General features: G+C 37.7%; 2 protein-coding genes across 4 annotated transcripts; both read left to right on the top strand.

The window, feature by feature from the left end:
* Positions 1-651: 651 nt before the first annotated feature.
* On the top strand, positions 652-3,058 carry LOC116248231 (tobamovirus multiplication protein 2B). 2 transcript variants are annotated; one of them, XM_031620893.2, is made up of 5 exons: positions 659-901; positions 1,846-1,911; positions 2,023-2,087; positions 2,566-2,659; positions 2,740-3,058. In XM_031620893.2, the coding sequence occupies exons 1-5, from the start codon at positions 782-784 to the stop codon at positions 2,749-2,751; spliced, it is 357 nt and encodes a 118-aa protein (XP_031476753.1). In that variant the 5' UTR covers positions 659-781; the 3' UTR covers positions 2,752-3,058. The 2 variants fall into 2 exon arrangements, with proteins under 2 accessions (XP_031476754.1, XP_031476753.1); XM_031620894.2 differs by lacking the exon at positions 2,566-2,659 and having other exon boundaries at positions 652-901.
* Positions 3,059-6,110: 3,052 nt separating this feature from the next.
* LOC116248063 (ribose-phosphate pyrophosphokinase 1) lies at positions 6,111-15,011 on the top strand. Of its 2 annotated transcripts, none has more exons than XM_031620647.2 (9): positions 6,111-6,649; positions 7,437-7,610; positions 9,055-9,303; positions 10,432-10,575; positions 10,734-10,901; positions 12,938-13,007; positions 13,327-13,408; positions 14,040-14,199; positions 14,540-15,011. In XM_031620647.2, exons 1-9 carry the CDS (start codon positions 6,476-6,478, stop codon positions 14,576-14,578), a joined length of 1,260 nt encoding a protein of 419 aa, XP_031476507.1. In that variant the 5' UTR covers positions 6,111-6,475; the 3' UTR covers positions 14,579-15,011. The 2 variants fall into 2 exon arrangements, with proteins under 2 accessions (XP_031476507.1, XP_031476508.1); XM_031620648.2 differs by lacking the exon at positions 6,111-6,649 and adding an exon at positions 6,679-7,000.
* The last annotated feature ends 4,214 nt before the right edge of the window (positions 15,012-19,225 follow it).

Below are 19,225 nucleotides of genomic sequence, written 5' to 3'. Positions count from 1 at the left end.
CTGCGTATAGGTTTAGGTTGCCGACTTCCTCGACCTTTTTAAAATATTAAGTTGGCAGAGTCGCGGTTGGCAAATTTGTCATGGTCACTTTGTAAAACGTTGGTCCTTTTATTTGGTATGCCGAAGTTCCTAGCTTCTAGTTGTTTTTCTTCTTAACTTTCATCACATTTGGCAAAGGGTTTAGAAGGACAATTTGCTCCCTAATGCAGCATTGTAGGACTCATTTAACCCCAACAAAAATTGAATGATCTTTCCCTCTAAATTTGGTCTGTGTAACCTTTCATTGCCCACACAAGCATTCAGGGAAAGAGGAATATGAGCTCAATTTGTCCCACAAAACTTCATTTTTGTGAAACACAAGATCACGGACATAGTTTTCAAGATATAGTCAGCAGAAATAAAAATTAATCCTTTAATTTTCGTCGCAACTCTCGTTTCTCCTTGGTGCTCAACTTGTAACAGTTTATAATGAGTTCAGCTATGTAGTGAGCTAGGATAAAATGGTTCTTAGGTCAATTTATTATATTAGTGTTGTTAAAAGTTTATATAATTAAAACTTTAGAAAGAAAAATGAAAAAAAGTGGAAGATTTTCCAGAAAAGGGAGATGGATCATGATCACTCAGCCGGCGAAGGTAGAGATGGACTCGGTTTGGTTCCTCTGCACACGGAGGGAGCCGAGCTTCGAAGGACCCCGACCAAGGGTTCTAATTGGCCTCGTTTACCAGGACCATTGATCAGTTTGACGAGGGAACAGGTCGGAGGGACGCGACACGCTCTCACATGGCGTCGAGGGCGGGGAAGGAAGAGTCGGCGAAATCGGCAGCGTCGGAGCAGCTCCGTCAAGCCATTGAATCCACCTCCAGTCTCCTCCACCTCATGCAGCAGTCCTCCTCCTCTCAGGTCCTTGCCCTTCTCTCTCTATCTCTCTCTCTCCCCTTTCTGTCGAGATTGTTGTGCCGGAAGAAGCCGCTGAAGAGAAACTGAAAGACTGGAGCATATTGCTGGTCCATCTTAAGGTGGGCATGTTGGGCTGTTGATGATCCTGTGGTGATCGCAATTTGTGGGTCCTTTCTCAATTAGTTTATTGGGAACCGAGAGATCAATTGCATCTGATAGCTGCAGGAATTCACCCTATTTCTCCAACTTACTTTCCATATTGTTGGTGGGTGGCTTCTATTCTTTCTTTGTTGGGTGGGCGGACTGCCGTGCTGTGAACTTTGCAGTGAATTCACACAGGTATTCAGGAATGGAGTGGTAGTAGGGAACGAGGCGCATCAAAAAATCACGTTGGCTACCATTTTTTCATGTTATGTATTTTGTTGACCACTATGTTTTCCTTGTCCTGGATTGAAACAAATGTTGGTTTTATTTTCATTCTGTTGGTGCTATTCAGTACAAACATTTAGAATTGGTTGTGTTCGAATATTGGGAACGCGTTGTTTAGCACAATGTGATTAAGGAACTCTCGTTAACATGAATCTTAATGGCTTGCCTATCTCTGTTTCTGTTTGGCTTTATCAATTCTTGAACCTTGGACTTTTCATTTTACCACCATCAAGGCATCAAGGTTTGCTTATCCTGTTAAGTGTATTTAGCCCATCGTTTTATTGGGCCGCTATTGATTTAGTTTAGATTCTCTCCAGTTCTTTTATGGCATTGTAATGAGATTCTGGTGCCATGGCAATAGGTCAAGATTAGTTTTCAGTGTTGAAATTCCTCATCGCCGAGGTCCGGAACTTTTTGTTTATCTGGATTGGACAAGAAAATTAGGTTGAATTTGTAATAACACTGGTTTGTGCATTTATGTTGGTGAACTGTTTGAGTTCATTCCGTTCATTCCACAGAAACGGTTGGCGAAGCTGCCGAGGAACCTTCTCGAAAAGGCCTCCACGGTTAAGAACACAGGACAGGTGAATTACTGATTCAGGTTTCTTTTTCTTATGTGATCATTGATCGTTAGGAACCTCCTTGTTAAGACAAACTGAATGCATTTTGATCTCTTATATGGTTGTGTTGGACAGGTTTTGCATCAGATGCCTCGCATAATTTCAGCTTTAGACGCAAATTTGGAGAACGGATTACACAGGTTGACGTTTCTTTCTTTCGGTTTTGCGCTTTGCTCTGTTTTTTGACATCTATGAGAGAAATAAAAACATTTCTGTCTTCATCTTTTGTTTATCAATGTTTTCCATTTCTATTTTTCCACGGCTTTTCAGAAAGGATGGAAAGTAACTATGGAAGATTTTGGCTTTATACAGTTGCTTTCATGATTTTATGCTAATCTCAGATTTTCTTCTTTTCATATGAAAATAATTCAAGGATGTCAATCTTGCATTATTATGCACTTAACACGAAATGATTTTTTTAGACTTAATGTCCTTATAGTTATGCATGCCCAACGGTCTCTAGTACGTGGAAAAACTGCCAAGCTCCATCTTTCTATCCTACCACATTACAACTTTCAAGGAATTTTGTACCTTGACGAGTAATCTTCATCCGCTGAATTTAGTTATGAGGTTATCATTTAATTCTTACTTCTATTGTCTTTTCAAATGCACTGGCAGTGCTCCTCACCTGAAACCTGTTATTCAACTGCTTGAAAACATGGAAGAAATTTGTCATTCGAGCACCGAATCACAGATTCGCATATCCGAGGAGGTTTATTCCTTTTGTTAAAGATATTTGGATTGTAATTTTGGTATAGCTATGCATTTTACTGTTCGTATATTTCATTTCAGTGCTCCAATTGATATTTCAAAGGTCAAAAGGAAGGAGCTGAAGTACAAAGTAAAACTTGTGTTCTGCTTTTGAAAAGTCACTAGGCTTTGTTGTAAGCAAGTGGAAGAACTGCCCATCCTATTGAATCTATTGCTACTAAAGTAAGAAACTCCCTATGCGTCAGTGGGGAAATGTAAATACTTTTGTTGTATCATACATGAGCCGGAAAAAAAAAGGTAGCTTCATCTGTCATAACATACCATGATTGTATCAGGCTCTTAGCATGCATTGTATTTACGGCAGTGACAATTGATATTTGCATCTCAGGAGCATTTTTGACATCTTGTATATTTTTCTTTTCCCTCACGGAGGCGTATTACGAATTTCACAACCCCCACCCAACTCCCCACACACCAAAACCATTTCTTCTTCAAAAGAGAAAAGTATCTCCATATGTAAACAGATATCATGAGAGGGATGGAAAGGACTTTGAATACTTGCAAGTTGCAAAACATCACGCTTACTAGCACAATGATCCATTGCTGTAATGAGATACGACTGCAAGGCTAAGAGCAGATGCAGTTTTGGTCCTTCATGGACGGCATTGCAAGCTAGTTTTCAGATTTAAGAGCTTGAAGCAGATCCTGTTGATCTGGGCTTCTAAAATGTTCACCTACTACAAAATTATGGAAACAACTTTGCAGGTGGGACAAGAAATAAAGGACCAGTAATGACAAAAGCACTATCCTGACTTAACAAATGCTTGGAAAGCAAAAGGTGCCCCCAAGAGTCCAAGAAATGTTGCTAAGCACTGTGCCTGCTTAGGGGAATAAAAATAACAAGGAAACTAAACGCCCTCATTTGCTATGTCGTGAAGTAACTCTTTCAGTTTCAGAGCTAGGCTTGATTGATTGCTCATTCTCTGGAAAACTTTCACAAAATATCGATTACTATATCTTTCTGGATGCATGGGCTTTCTTTATATCAGCTTGCTGAGGTCAAGCGAAGAGAAGATACTGAAACTGCAGAATAAAACAGCCTGTTACAAAAAGCTTAAAATGATTCCAAATCTCAAGTTCCAAAGCTCCCAACTTTGGCCTTACCCGAACCTGGAACGTCATGGAGGATGATGCTACCCTCAGAAAGACTGGATTACATTCGAGTCACTTAGCTTGCTAGAGAAATACAATGTCCCCACGAATAATCACACCTTTTGTTTCTGCAAATTCCTTGTATCAAGTCAGTAAAATAACGTGCAGCTTGGGTTCCTCTTGCCTTGTAATCCTGAAGACCAATGAAAAGTGTACGTGACATTTTTGCAGCAACAACGTAACGCATCCATGTTAGCATGCAACAGAGCTAAAGTTCCTTTTCCCCAAGAACTGTCATGCATATGGTCAGTCATCAAGACAATCCATACATAGTTTTGCGTGAAACACCATCAAGAATAACATCATATTTAAAAAAAAAGATGGAAAAAAGACACACACTCTCCATTTTACTTACTTGCTGCAATATACATGGACATATATGCCTTATATTTTCTTGAAAAGTGTTACTAAAAGGTTAGTTTGGAACAATAAGTAACTATTTCATGAATACAGCTCAAATATTGAGGAAAATTCATGTAACAGGTTAAAAAGTGTTTTATCATCTCAACTTTGGGCCTAGATCACTTACAAACTATATTGTTTGCCAAACAGGCCCAAGGGATTATGTTGCTTTTCTGATGAAGCAGAACAGAATAGTGCTTGGTTGCCCAGCCCTATGATGGCATTAATAGTATTAATGAAGATCATAATCATGGATGATCATAAGTAAAGAATGGTAATGTGTGGAGCAGTCACCAAATGTTATGTACAAGAAAGTGAACCCTTTTTGTAACAGTGCCTATCATCTGGGAGAAATATTTGGAAACTGTTTTGAGATCCATTATAAATGGGAAGTTATTGTACACGATGGGCGAAGGCCAATGGTAGCATTCTACCATGATTGAGCAAAGTTGCTGAAAATAATTTCCGTAGAGAAAAAGAAACGCACAATTCGAGGCGGTTCGACTTTTTCATCTCGATAAGGACAAGCAAGGATAACATTTTCCAATTTCAAGGCACCAAGCACTCCATTAAAGTGAGAGAATAAGTAACCATATCACTTTGACGATTACTATGACAACCAATTTATTAACAATATTCATGATCAATTTTAGTGAATTATTTCCTGTTCAATACTGTAAAAAGTGTTGGATAGGTCTAATTCCATTTTCAAATTATTGTAATCAAGTTCTTCTAAACCGCCTTTTAAAAGTTCAACTCTCTACATGCTTCAAAGTTGTTTCTTAATAAATATTGACAATCTGACCTCAATAATTTCTCAAGTCGATCTCTTTCCCGTGAGAACTATGGATTGCATAACTAACTTTTCTATAAAAGGTACAATGAATCTCTAAATGATATTCAAAATTTCAAATCACCAGACAATGCGTGAATAAGTTCTCCACCAAAATTATAAATCACACTAAACTTATTTGTATGCAAAAAACTTACAAGTACGGTCGATTGTCCGATGCCGAATTTATTACCTGTCATCTGTAAAATTGTTTTTTAAAAAGTAAGAAAAAAAAAAAACTCAACGCTTGCACATGGTGTTTTTCTGTATCATAACCAAATTAGTTAAATTATTCATAATCAATTCACATATTTCTTATATTTATTTTTTTTTCACATAGTTCATGAATCTCATGTACACGTATCTATCAAAGAGAAAGATGAAATATTGACAACCAAATCTTAAGTGTATCTTGGCAACTCCTTTCTCCTTTCACCATTCAATGTTCAACAGTCATAAGCATTGAAGATGGAGAGTGACCCATAAAATTGAGAGAGAGAGAGAGGGAGAGAGAGTACATGTGTCTTACATCCTAGATAGATCTAGAATTCTCCTTTGTATTTGATTAACCTAAGTAGCAGCATTTCAAGTTCTCAACATGTAATTACGAAGGTAATGGCTACAGTAACGCCTGCTATTTAAACATACATCAAATGCTGTTTCAGAAGAAAAACAATGGTGTTTAAGAGTGTTAACCAAATTAGAATCCAGTATGTTTAACAATATGAAATATTATAGCATATATTTAAATTATAATCAAAATCATGGCCCTGTTGTCGGATATAATCAATATGAAATATCATAGCATATATTTAAATTATAATTAAATTATGAATGCCTGGAGATTTCCTGTAACAGAGAGAATATGATTCAAATTTGTGAATTCTATTCCCTTTCCATCAAACGGATGATGGAAAATATGATCGCTTGTCCCATTCCAGCATTCCCGAAAACATATTTCTGGACACTTCATTCAAGTTCCCTCCGGTTATTAACTTTGCACTTTCCACGTTTGCAATTTCCCCTTGCTCCTCGAAGAAAAAAACGCAACCAATTTCCCGAACTTCCCCCTCGCCGCGCGCATTTACGCAGCCAAAGCACTCCGATTTCATGATACTTTTTTTATCTTTTCAGGATTCTGCCAGAATTTGTCTTTTCCCGTTCGCTGGCTCCCGACAGCTCTGAAATACGGCCTCCGTCCTTCTTCCTTACGCCGCCATGAGACTCTTCCCGCCCGAGTCTCTCTGAACAGGTGGTTCCGAATCTTTCCGATCACTCGCGCGCGCGCGCGAGAGAGAGTGAGTCTCTGCAGCGCGCCGGATTCTTGCCCTTCGCCGGCGTTCTTTAGGTAGAAGTGTTAGGTCTTGAACCATGGCCTCGCTCGCGCCGTCCAACTCGATTCTCGCTGGCCGTTCGCGCTTCTGCGACGCGTCGCCGATTGAGGCGGCGTCTCACTGCCCCCTCACTTCTAGAAATTCTGGCTCGGCCCGTATCGATATCGGGAAGTCGGTTCTGCGCTCCGGGGGAGTGGCTCGGTATGCGCCGGTGAGGTGATTCGTTCCAACTTGATTCCTTCTGGTTACTGAATCCGTTTGCTCCCTGTTGAGCTCTGTTATTTGCGATAGATGGGGCCTCCCCTCGTGGTGGATTCTTGTGTTGTGGTTATTATTCAGGGAGGCAATCGTTTTACTTGTTCCTGTTTGGGCGCGTGATACTTTTTGTCGAGCGGTGAATCTCATTTTCTTCCTGTCTATTTTCCCGTCTTGAAGGAAAAGGGACTTGACGTTGCTCTTGATCAGCAGAGACGGATATCGAATACCTGAAAGAGTTTGGTTCAGGGTGCTGATTGTCTTGAGTATTGAATCAATCACATTTTGGAACCAGCCGATGCACGTAGTGAGCTATTTTCTCAGTTCCTCGTCTTACCATCAAGAGAATTGATTCTCCCTTTTTCTTTTTTTCTCTTCGCCTTTCGCTTCAGCTTCATAACCATTCTAATCATCTTATTTTAAAGCGGTGTCCCCGACTTTATGAATCAGCTGTATATGTGGAGAGTGGCTGGCTGTGATTAGTTCATATGCCTTGTGGTTTTATGGCATTTACGTACCATCGATTACTACAAATTTGTTAGTTTTCCAGTGAATTTTTAGGATTAGTGAGTTTTGGGATGGCAGAATTGGAGGACTGAACTGGTCATTTTCCATTCTTATTTGGTCTTATGGTCCAGTTGCGCTGAGGTTTTCTTCTCGATTTTGGGACTATGCTTAGATCGTATGGTTTTATTGTTGTCCATTTGTTGGGTAGCTTTTTAATGTTTCTTCTTCTAATGCAGATGTGCAAACTAGCTGAATCACTACACTTCAACAATGGCACACCGAGAGTTCCGGTTTTTAGTGAACAGACCGTACCTGGTCTATTTGTGTCTAGAAATACAGAGGAGCTGGTTCCTAGGAGTGATACAAAGTTGCGCATTTTCTCTGGCACGGCAAACCCATTACTTGCTCAGGTACTTGAAGCCTCAAAATAATATCTCTTCTATTTTGGTGGCGAATATTCAATTTGGCCATGGAGAGTCATGCGGTTATATTATGTGACTCCAAGTGGTAGTTAACTAGTCATGTATGTTTTGGAGCTCTGAAATTATATCTTTTCTAATTTGATGGCAAATATTGGATTTGAGCATGGAGAGTCATGCGGTTCTATCCTGTGACTCTAGGTATTGGTGGTTTCAGATGGCTTAGAAAGATGTGTTCACTTTTTTAAGCTTCTAAGCTATGCATTATTGTGATGTGTCGCAAGTTGTAGTCTGGAAGTGTGGTGTTGATTATTTTTTCTATACAAGACACGTTGCAATTGGAAGCATTTGATTGTGCAATTATCTGTATTTTATTATTAAACACAAGTGTGACTGCTGTTTTGGGCCTTTTGGCACTTTATTATTACTGTTTTGGGAGACTACATTGAAAAAAATGGTCATCAACATGGGGCTGTCTATCACTCTAGATGACAAACATAACTTGACGGTTAATCCCAATGCTATCAAGATCGTTTTTCTGAATAAAATCAGAAAGTTTGTGGTTTCAGGCTTTCAGCTAATCGGCTGAATTTAATTGGAATCAGAATCAGTCGTGAACCAGATTGATTAAAAAATATGTTTTTTAGCTTGAAAATTTTAATAAAAATAAAAAAAAAACTTAAAAAGCATCATGACAGTTTATATATGATAATATGAATAATAATAGCTTATGAAAATAATAACATGATGATGACAATAGTACTTTAATAATAATATCTTAGTAAAAAACAGAAACAATATTATGAATCGTGCTGGGTAGCATTTCCATTTTAGTGGGAAAAAGGTATCTAGAAGAAAATCTCTCTCTCCGTCTATTGCCAATATCCTATTAAAAAAACATTTTAACAATAAAAAAAAACTAGCTTTCAGCCAATGCTCTCTCTCTCTCTCTCTCTCTCTCTCTCTGTGTGTGTGTGTGTGTGTGTGCGTGCGCGCGCGTCTGTGTCCGTCCGTCTGTCTGTCTGTCCGTGTGTGGCATAGTTGTCTTGAGTTGCAAGAATAGGTGCTTTTTTCCTTTTTCCTTTCAACAAGGAGCAAAGAGGAAAAAAAGCTTATTAAACAATAATAGAAGGTTGAAACATAACTGAAAAAGATGACAGCTGAATCAACCATTTCATGGCAGATTCAGGCAACTCAATAAAAAAATGGCCAACATTTTAAGGCCCTTGAATCGGCCTCTGCATCAAACTGAGAGGGAATTAATTCAATCTTGGTTGGACAATCCGGCTGATTCAGCCCAATTTAACAATACTTGTTAATCCATTGTCTTGTGCCTTTCAAAACCAGAGCTTGAGTGGCTACTGTTTTTCTTTTGTCTCTTTTTTGCAAATTTATTCTGGTACGAATGCCTTATTCTTTTCTGTCATATGTATAGGAAATTGCTTGCTACATGGGCTTGGAACTCGGAAAAATAAAAATAAAGCGATTTGCTGATGGAGAGATTTATGTTCAATTGCAAGAGAGTGTCAGAGGGTGTGATGTGTTCCTTGTCCAACCGACCTGCCCTCCAGCAAATGAGAATCTTATGGAGCTGTTGATTATGATAGATGCATGTCGAAGAGCATCTGCTAAGAACATCACTGCTGTTATTCCATATTTTGGATATGCTAGAGCAGATAGAAAGGTATTTCCTGCTATTGAAACAGTGTGGAGGTTGCGGATGCATCTGGATCATCTTTTTACTTTGAAGTGTTTAAATATTGCATTTCATGGGAAATGTTGAAGCTTGGGATTAAAACTATGTTTTAGTTTGCGTCAGTATAGAAAATATTTTCGTTTTATCTATACTCCGTGAGCTATATGCTTATGACAAGGATTTGGCCTTGCCGAAGCTCTTTTGAGTGTTTTAGAAATATTGAACTTATTTGTGTCAGATGCTTTCAGATACGGTCTCCATTTATATGAATGAAACTAAGTTCTTAGAGTTAATAGTGCTCTTTGGATTGGGACACCTGTTGTTTTAGCTGCCATATCTGGACAGAGGACATGTCTTTGCAGGTTCAATATTTATCTGTTGTTTGCGTTATTTATTTTTGCACTAATCATGATTCCACTGTGTTAAGTGGTTCTTAGTTGTACAAGTTAGAGAACTACTGGTTTAATGGCTTAAAATATAGACCTAAGTGGGTACAAAATAAAAATATAATTGTGGAGTTCATACCCCAACATTTACTTGAATCTCATCGTCATTTTACTTGAGCATAACCTTCAGTTTATTAAGATAATAATTCTTAAAGCCCAAGCAGAAATTTTCCCAGAGAACGAATCACTTCTGAGTTTCAGCAGAAAATCAGATTTGGCTTGCACTTGGTTACTAAAGCAAAACTTTTGACTTCATTGGACTTAGAAAAACATTTCTAAGGTCTGGTCTAGAAATGTTGTTGGCCTTGTGGTTGCCAATTTTAGTAAAGGCGTGCACGTCCAGCATGATGAAACTAGGAAATATTTGCCTACTTCTTGGTTGCAATTGAGCCTTTGGCTTGTGAACCATGAAGAATCTCATTGCTGAAGTTTGTTTCTGCTCAAGCACTGGTCTTCCATGGTAATAAAAGCAGATTGTTTGTTGGTTTTCTCCATTAGGTTAGTCCTGCACATTACCTCTGAAATTTGTCATAAGGCAAAGCATGTTATGAACAATTTATCCTCTTCAATGGTGTATGAGCATTATAAAAGTGTTATGTGATTCTGAGTTGAGATAAATTGTGATTGATTGTTTCCACGTTTTTGTAACTTCGAAGTCACCCTTTTGCAGACTCAGGGCCGTGAGTCAATTGCTGCCAAGCTTGTCGCCAATTTGATCACAGAGGCTGGTGCAAATCGTGTTCTAGCTTGTGATCTTCATTCTGGTCAGTCAATGGGGTATTTTGATATCCCAGTGGATCACGTGTATGGGCAGGTAATTATATATCTTTATTAACACGTTAAGCTTTTTTAGCAAATTATGCTCTAGCGGTTAATTGAACATCTTATGAATGAGGTGTGGCTTATGCTCTTCTAGGAAGAGAGTAGTTGGTGGTAACTGATTAGCTCATGCAATTTAATGTCTTTCTGTAGCCGGTTATTCTAGATTACTTGGCTAGTAAGGCTATCTCTTCTAGTGACTTGGTGGTTGTCTCACCTGATGTTGGAGGTGTTGCTCGGGCACGTGCTTTTGCTAAAAAACTATCTGATGCTCCTCTAGCCATTGTTGATAAAAGGCGTCATGCTCATAATGTTGCTGAGGTAAGTATATTCATGTTATTCCACTTTCCGCGTCTTACAACCTTAGTCTATTTTCTTAATAATATAATTCAAAATTGTGTTTTCCTCAGTTATCATGTCATGACAGGGCTAAGTTCTTTGGGTATTTTTATGCTGTCAACGTGTTTGATATGGGCTTGAAGTTGTGGTCATACTTTGGGTAGATTTTACGTGTCATCCTGTGAAGAACTTAGTGTTGTACGGTGGGCTTTGTATACCTATTCCTAACAATAATCTCAGAGCACTATTATCAATTGTATGGATGTATGATAGCTTTCAATATTTCATGTGTCTTATAGTTATGACTATTCTTCCACTTATAGCTGTACATTATCATAGAAATGGCTGCTGATAAGGTGGTGAATAGTTCTTGCTTTACCAAAATTTTGATAAGTCTGAGGTTTCTTCTGGAGGACTATTTATGGTTTAAGATATGACCACAAAGCTTTAACCTTTTGGTGGAGATATTCAGTTTCCTACTTCAGTGACGGATGCCACCATAATTACTGGGGGAGATAATATTGGATATTTGACTTTTATCAATTTTGAGAATGGTTGAATAACAAATCATATTCTGCCTAATATTCTGTTGTTGACTTTTTAATATTGATGTGGTTTCCGTTGGATATAGGTTGGATCTTACCTGAACATTGCATGGTTATTACAGTGGGGACAACAAAGTGGGTTAAATATCTATGGGTCACAGGTGGAGGTTCTCATAAAATAAGATCTATGTTTTAGGCTTGAGCCACAGGATTTACGGGCTCTTAATCTGCCATAGGATTCTGTCAATTTTTTGTTATGTGCCCTTGCCAGACATTTGTCATGTTGGAGATGACATCACATAGAAAGGGACATCTGGTAGACATTTGATAATCTGGTGTCTTATAGCCTGTGTATACAGCCTGCAATGATGGCATCACGAAGAATCTTCGTGGTATGAAGTTTCCAAACAAGAAAAGTTTATGGGAGAACACAAGTATATAAAGCAGAAAACACATGCATTAAGTATGTTTAACTATTTTTCATTATTTTCAATATGGCAGTTGGTCGTAATTGATATTTTCATGGTGGAATATGAAATTGCATTTATAAAGATTGAATTTGATCTATGTATTTAATTCAGATAGTTTTTTAAATGTCAGTTCTTTTATAACAACCCGACCCACTCCTGGGCTCGGGTCCCTTGTTTGGCGGATCTCAACCCACCCCCTAGCAATTTCGGCTCCAGCCTCAAAAAGACTAGGAACCAGGACAATCATCTCATTAATGGCCTCCCTTTATAAGCCCTTGAAGATCCCTCACAATTTTCGATACAAGACTAAACTTCTGAGGTGTTACATCTTTAAAGGTACCTATTTAACACTTTTAGGTGATAAAATTTCTGTCTATATGAAGGTACCTGTTTAGCGCTTTTAAGTGATAAAATTTCTATATCTATATCAAATTCTAGGTGGCTGGCCTACTTTCTTGTCATGAACTGATTCCTAACTTGTCTTCACAGAAAGATCCATGTCTTGCACTTATTGCATATGTAACCTGCATGATCTATTTTTGTTGAAATTTCCACACAGGAAAGTTGTCTGGGGCCCAGGGGCAAACAAGTATATAAAAGCAAAAAACACATGAATATTTGATTTGTTTTTCGTTATTTTCTGTACAGCACATGGTCACTAATTCACATTTTGAAGGTGGAGTGCTGGTTTTTTTTCCTTGTGCCTTTGGTGTTTTTAGGTGATAAAATCAAAATTCTATGCATAATTCCTTCTATTATCTTGTGTTGTATATTGTCTTTAATTATATGAAGTTCTGGGCAGCTGAACTACTCTGTTATCATGTTATTTTTGGATTTTTTAGCTGTGGTTCCCAAATTGTTTTTACAGAAGATCCATGTCTTTCACTTATTGCATATGTAGCTTGCGTAATCAATTTTGCCTGGCATTTCTGCTAATATTAGCCTAGACTCAAGAGGAAGATATTGATTTCATATGGTAATGACGCATATGGTGGCACTGCAGGTCATGAATTTGATAGGAGATGTTAGGGGAAAGGTAGCTGTTATGGTGGATGACATGATTGATACTGCAGGTGAGAGCTTTCTTACAGACCCACAGTTGATTTCATTTTCTATGATTGTGTTAGAGACATAACACGGATCACCTAATTTCTCCTTCTACTTGCCGTTTGCTTTCTGCTCGTTTTTCATTAAATTTGATCGGCATATACACTGCCTCAGCAGTGGATCTTTTCTGAACAGATAGACTAGATGTCTAGCTTTTGCTGTTGGCCTCTTCCGTACATGGCTGTACATGCAACCTGCACTATTTTCAGTGTATACTGCAACATGAATATGCTTCTTAATCTTGCTATAGCACTGATTGTTGACCTTTCTATATTTTCTTTTCAGGGACTATAGCAAAAGGTGCAGAACTTTTGCACCAAGAGGGTGCGAGGGAAGTTTATGCATGCAGCACTCATGCTGTGTTCAGGTAGCTATCCCTTCATACATTGGTGCTTGTTTGGCTAGCCTCGTACAAGAACATGGTTTGCTTATTTCTATTCCTTAAATCTTATTGTGAATTTTACTCAAGATTTCAACTGGCAAGTTTATTTTTATTCCTAGATAACAGGAGAACTTTTTTTTGTGCACAAACTTTTTATGGGCGGCTTACCGGTGCTGACAGGCATGTCATGTTCATTTATGAAGTAGAACAAATTCTGCCTTGCATGTAAACAAAAATAAGGCATGCGGATCCCACTCTTGTTCTGTAAATGCAAAAGCAGGTATAATATGTCCTTTCTAGGTGGTTGTATCAAAACTGTTCATGAAGGACAACAGTCATAATATGTAACAAATAAATTTGAACTATTTATTATATCCTGCCTAGCTTGGATGCTTAAAATTGAGGTCAACTACTGATAATACAGTCCTGTACGTCATTGTTAATGACCAATCTTAGTCTCTTTTGGATACTATATTACTGTTTGCTTATAGTTTTTCATGATATTGGTTCTCCATCTTCGTAACTTACTGAATCTAGTTGTTTCTATTGATTTTCTACTTTCCATGCTTCAGATTTTAAGTGGTTTAATATTTTTTATATGACATGGTAATGGCAGTCCTCCTGCGATTGAGAGATTATCGGGTGGCTTATTTCAAGAAGTGGTCATTACAAACACTATTCCCGTGATGGAGAAAAATTACTTCCCACAGCTGACTGTTCTTTCCGTTGCAAACCTTCTGGGGGAGACCATTTGGCGAGTTCACGATGACTGCTCTGTGAGTAGCATTTTCCAGTGATAGGCATTTTCGAGTGATAGGGTTGAATGTCAATTATACAGCCTTTAGGTCGTTGGGGCTTTTCTGCTACCTCTTTTGAGTTTTGTCAACATCATCTCTTCCTCCTTCATGTAGCTCTTTGCCAAAATCTCTGGCTTCAATAAAATTACATCTTTTTGTGTGATCGATGACCTACAACAAAATTCATGCATCATAGTTGTTTCTTTAGATTCACTGGTGGGGACGTTGGCCCTTGGGTTTGAATTTACAGTTTTTTTCTTTAGCAAATATTTCAGTTTAAGACTGAGTAAGCTTCTTGTTGGATTTCATTGATTGCCAGGGTGGCCTTGAACCCTTTTCCAGCCTGGGAATTGATTGAATCTCTTCGAAGATGGCAATTATATAGATGTTTGGGTCTATCTTCACATCTTGTCACTGCTTTACTTTCGATTTTACAAATTTTGGCAAACAAAGAGTCGTCTCCACAAGCTCACAGATTACTTTCTGATGTCTATACAACATCAGTTGGAAATTTTAGTACGTACTGTACAAGTTCAATTGGATCCTGGACATGTTTCTGACATGCCTTAATATTCTGTACAAATGTGAAATTAGCACTACTGAAATTGCAAATGTTGTAAACTTCATGTAACTACACATGAAGAGGTGATTGATACTAACGCACAATCACAATTCAGGTTTCTAGCCTGATATTTTGGTACACAGTGTGAGAGGAGAATATTGTATAGTTGCATGGTCGGGGCACTGCCATTCACAAGCGATAATTGTTAATGTACCATAATGTAGCCTGATCTGCTGGGATTCGGGGTGTGTGAGTGCATGCATGCAGGCAGGTGTGCTCTTATTCTCTGCCATTCGCGGGGGCATCTGGTTATCATGAATGGTTTCGTTGGGGCTGGAGTTTTGCTCATTGGTGCCAAATGTTTATTGTATTTCCACGTTGATAAATAACCCAATCTGATCCTGCATTATCGATATGGAACTTTCCCAATCCGTGGACATAATGTCAGATAACCCCTTGAACGATTTTATCATTGTTACAGTAAGTTGAGCGGGTTGTAAGTGCACAATCGTTTATCCTGATTGCCTCCATGAGGCCATCTGTTAAGAAATAGAAATATCACTACTGATTTTCGATGGTGGGATCTGCTCTCATTGTTTGATACATTGCTTTCAAATCTCAATTGTTTTTGTATAAGATAAAACTTGATCATCCATTTTGCTGAAATTGGACGATACTGAAATTGACAGGTGATGGAACCGCACATTGCTTCCATTGAATTTTATATTGTGACTACTTTTTGTGAGGCTTTTTGGTGTTTCTGAATGAGTCATTATTATTACCTTGTGGCGGGGCATGCTGCTGCTTTTACGTGAGTGGTTAGCACTATTGTGAAAATCAAGAATTTGGCTTAAGTTCCTTATTGAATGCGTTCATAAAAGATGACTGCAGGTAGCGGCGTATAAGACCAATATAAAGGTCTGACAATCGTTCCTGCAGTAAACGGGCCTGATCTGCTCCTTATTAGGGTCTTTTTGGACGACAAAAGTTGGCCTACGCACCTGCAAATATCATGTGCAGGTATGGATTTGTGATAACAAAAGAAGTGGCACAAATTACTAATGGAAAGTCTGCAAATCGGCAGGTATTGCTGAAGAAAGCTGACAGAAGTAAGTGTGCAAGTGTTACAGGCAGGTAGGGGCTGGTGAATGGACCGACCCGATCGTGGTTTGTCCGAGTCTTTTCATGAAAAATCAGTGAGGGAGTGGAATCAGGGCCGGGCCGGCCATCTTGCTCCTCCCAGGCTCCCACCATCGACCCCCAGAGGATAAATTGATTTCCATCATAAAGTATCTAAGGAGAGGTAAGCATTTTATTGCGGGCACGATAGATGGGTTATTATGGGTTTCACGCGGATGCATATTTTTTTCCTCTTTAACTAGATGTATTTGCATAAAAGATTTACATTGTTACTTTTATATGCAGAGCAGATTCTCGTGCTAGTCCATGGGTACTAGCGTTAAATTAACACCAGAGCCATAAAGTTTTGTTGTAATGAAAAAAGACCATCAGTTTGTCTTGCCAAATACAACTTGGTATTTAAGAAAACCAATTTGCCAACAAGTTCTCTGAAAAGGATGCAACCTACTCTTTACCATCGAAAGAAGCAGAAAATTTCTTCTGTTCCCATCATTTCCTTTCTGGATTCTTCTACATGGTAGCCTATCATTTTGGCTGCCCTTGTCCACTCAATCAAAAAATTAGTATGCTGTGACTTGTTCATGATCTTCATAAAATTAGACAACTGGCAAGATTCATCTACGTAACCAGCCTTAGGTTCTTCTTTCGAATACAATAGATGCGAAAGCTATAGAAAACAATACGAACGGCTTACATGATTTAGAAAATTCTCAAGAACAAAATGAACTTACTTTCCGAGAAATTATGAAATAATGAGCATCACAGACAAAGCACGTCGACCACTGTTGTACATTACCTCAGTTTCGAGGAAGCATTTGTGGTTCACCGAGAAGTGAAGCCACCTCTGCTTCTCTGAAGGTCAATGGTTGCTTGGAAAACTTGGTGGTTGTATGGTATACATATTTCAACTGGAGTGTTGTGTATGCCATTATTTGTAGTTCAAAAGAATAGCACTTATAGAAATTGAGCTGAGGATGTTTCGTTAATGCTATCCTTAAGCTGACCAGTTATATTATGCCTTTTGGAGATCTGTTGAAAGCATTTGAATGTTTTCACCATATTCAACATTGCAAGCTTTGGTATGCTTGCAGCCCAGAGAACAAATTTTAGAAGGCAACACCATGAAAAAGTTCATACAACAAAAGGACAAAGTTTAAAAGTGCACCTAAATTTGTTAACTTGACGTGACCCTTTGCATTCGTTTCATACTGTCTTTTTCTCCAAAATGATGGAAACATTCAAATTTGTTTCTAAGTCGGAAAACTAACGGCCGACAATGCATGCTTTATTTTAGGCATAAAAGTAACTTCACCACTTAGATTCTAAGAACAATGGGTAAGCATAAATTTTTAAAAATTATTCAATATTTTGTGTCATGGTTTTCTTTATTACAGGATAAATAAATTATATTTAGGACTTACCTTTTGCGTATAGTTTTAGAAAAGGGGCCACTTCTGTAGTTTTGTAAAAAAAGAAAAAAAGAAAAAGAAAAAAAGAGCAATATTTTTGTGGAGAACATCAAATAACGTTTATTTGGAATGAATTTATGTTGCCTTGAAATGCAAAAAGTTAGCTAAAATGCTACAAATGCCAAAAAGGTTAGCTAGAAGTGAGTGAGTGTAATAATAAAAAAGAAATTTCAGCCAATGTTTTTTTTACTTTCAAACTAATGAAATTCATTTCAAGCTCTTTGTAGCCCCCTTTTCTGAAAATCACAGAAGCTCATTCTTGTTTTAAATGACGAGTACGAGTTACCGCTTGAAAATGAAAATTTCCTTGTTCTTTTGTGATGTACAGCTTAAAGCTAGGTTGATGTAACGTAGTACCCACTTTATTTGTAACTCAATTAATGCGATTAGGTCTACTTGGCGGCCTCACATTTATCCAACCACTATAGCTTCTTGTGAAGCGCATGTTTGATATGGCTTCATGTTTAATGAACACCGCATTTTTTTCTCGAGCAACACAGTGTAATGTTGAATTGTTAAATACAAAATCAACAATTATGTTCATATTCTCTTATTCCAATCGACAAGATGATACTACTGAAATATGTATCTTAAAGTAGAATGTGGACTTACTAAATGACTTCTACAGCAAACATGCTTAATCATTAATGCAAGAGAGATGCATTCGTTGTGATTTTTGTCGTAGATGGAAGAGGAGAGTCTCAATATGTTCCTCTCGTGGTACTTCTGGGACTTCTGTAGTCCCAATTATTATGCTACTTGCTGTTTTTTTGTCATTCTGGTCTATATAATCTCTGCTGATCTCTATGTTGAGTTTCGAAAAAAAACACGATAAATTAAATGGCTGTTTAAAACTTTTAAAAAAAGTGTTTAAAAAAAACATTAAAAACAAAAAAAACGTGTTTTTAATGCATTTTTTTTTGTGTTTTTTCATTTTTTCAGTTTTTAATGCAAAATAGTTTTTTTTTTCATTTTCTATTTTTTATTTGTTGCAAATCTACTTATCTTTCGATGTTTGTGCTATTAGTTTCTCACTTATTTTATTTTTTCTTTATTTTTAGTTTTTAAATTTTTTTTAAAAAATTACGGTATTTTTTTCCGTTTTTTTCAAGCTCACCATATTATACTCGAAAAAAACATCACCGCTTAAAACTCCGAAATGTCATTTATGACTGTGGTTGCATGACCTCGGCTTCAATGTAGTTTTTGAATTTCAACTATAGATGGAAACTTGGTAATGGTATTTAAATTCTCTCATCATAGATTCATTTCCATCGTGTTTGGATGACGGCAAACTGGGTTTCGCTCAAAACCTGTTTCCCTCACCCGATGTAAATTTGACTTTTGTGATGAACATTTCGTTTGTTCGGGCATGCTTTGGTACAGTTTTATGTCTATGCTTAAGAAAATAAGAACTTGGGTAGGATTGTTAAATATTCATAAATTGTAAATGTACTATTATAAGTCCTTTATTCATGGATTCTCTTGTTTTCATTTAGTAGCATATATGAAATCGTTATGCATTTTATAATAATTGAAGTAGTTATAAATGTGATTGCTATGATTTAGCTGAACTTGATTTTTAGAGGCTTCATATAGAAGCAGGTTTTTGTCATCTAAACAAAAACCATGTTTGCATCTAAACAGGCAAACCAGGTTTACACAAAACCTGGTTTTCCTATAACCTGGTTTTGAAAAAGTGTCATCCAAACAACCCCTTCAAAAACAGCGGGCATATCTGACCCATGGATCCACTTCAGATCCAAATAGACCCGGGGTATTTCACTGCAGTATCTGTATCGGAACCACGGATCCAGTTTAGAACCAAACCGAC

The sequence above is a fragment of the Nymphaea colorata genome, chromosome 2 (assembly GCF_008831285.2).
Source record: "Nymphaea colorata isolate Beijing-Zhang1983 chromosome 2, ASM883128v2, whole genome shotgun sequence".
Lineage (NCBI taxonomy): Eukaryota > Viridiplantae > Streptophyta > Magnoliopsida > Nymphaeales > Nymphaeaceae > Nymphaea > Nymphaea colorata.
The sequence above is the reverse complement of the archived record's forward strand: the minus strand, read 5'-3'. Positions and strand labels throughout refer to the sequence as shown.

What these genes read in the sequence shown, in the direction of transcription:
- LOC116248231 (XM_031620893.2), top strand. Translation starts at nt 782, where the DNA reads ATGGCGTCGAGGGCGGGGAAGGAAGAGTCGGCGAAATCGGCAGCGTCG. An exon ending in CGGTTAAGAACACAGGACAG is followed by an intron (nt 1,912 to 2,022) that starts GTGAATTACTGA and finishes TGTGTTGGACAG; the next exon opens with GTTTTGCATCAGATGCCTCG. An exon ending in TTGGAGAACGGATTACACAG is followed by an intron (nt 2,088 to 2,565) that starts GTTGACGTTTCT and finishes ATGCACTGGCAG; the next exon opens with TGCTCCTCACCTGAAACCTG.
- LOC116248063 (XM_031620647.2), top strand. Translation starts at nt 6,476, where the DNA reads ATGGCCTCGCTCGCGCCGTCCAACTCGATTCTCGCTGGCCGTTCGCGC. An exon ending in GAGTGGCTCGGTATGCGCCG is followed by an intron (nt 6,650 to 7,436) that starts GTGAGGTGATTC and finishes CTTCTAATGCAG; the next exon opens with ATGTGCAAACTAGCTGAATC. An exon ending in ATGCTAGAGCAGATAGAAAG is followed by an intron (nt 9,304 to 10,431) that starts GTATTTCCTGCT and finishes ACCCTTTTGCAG; the next exon opens with ACTCAGGGCCGTGAGTCAAT.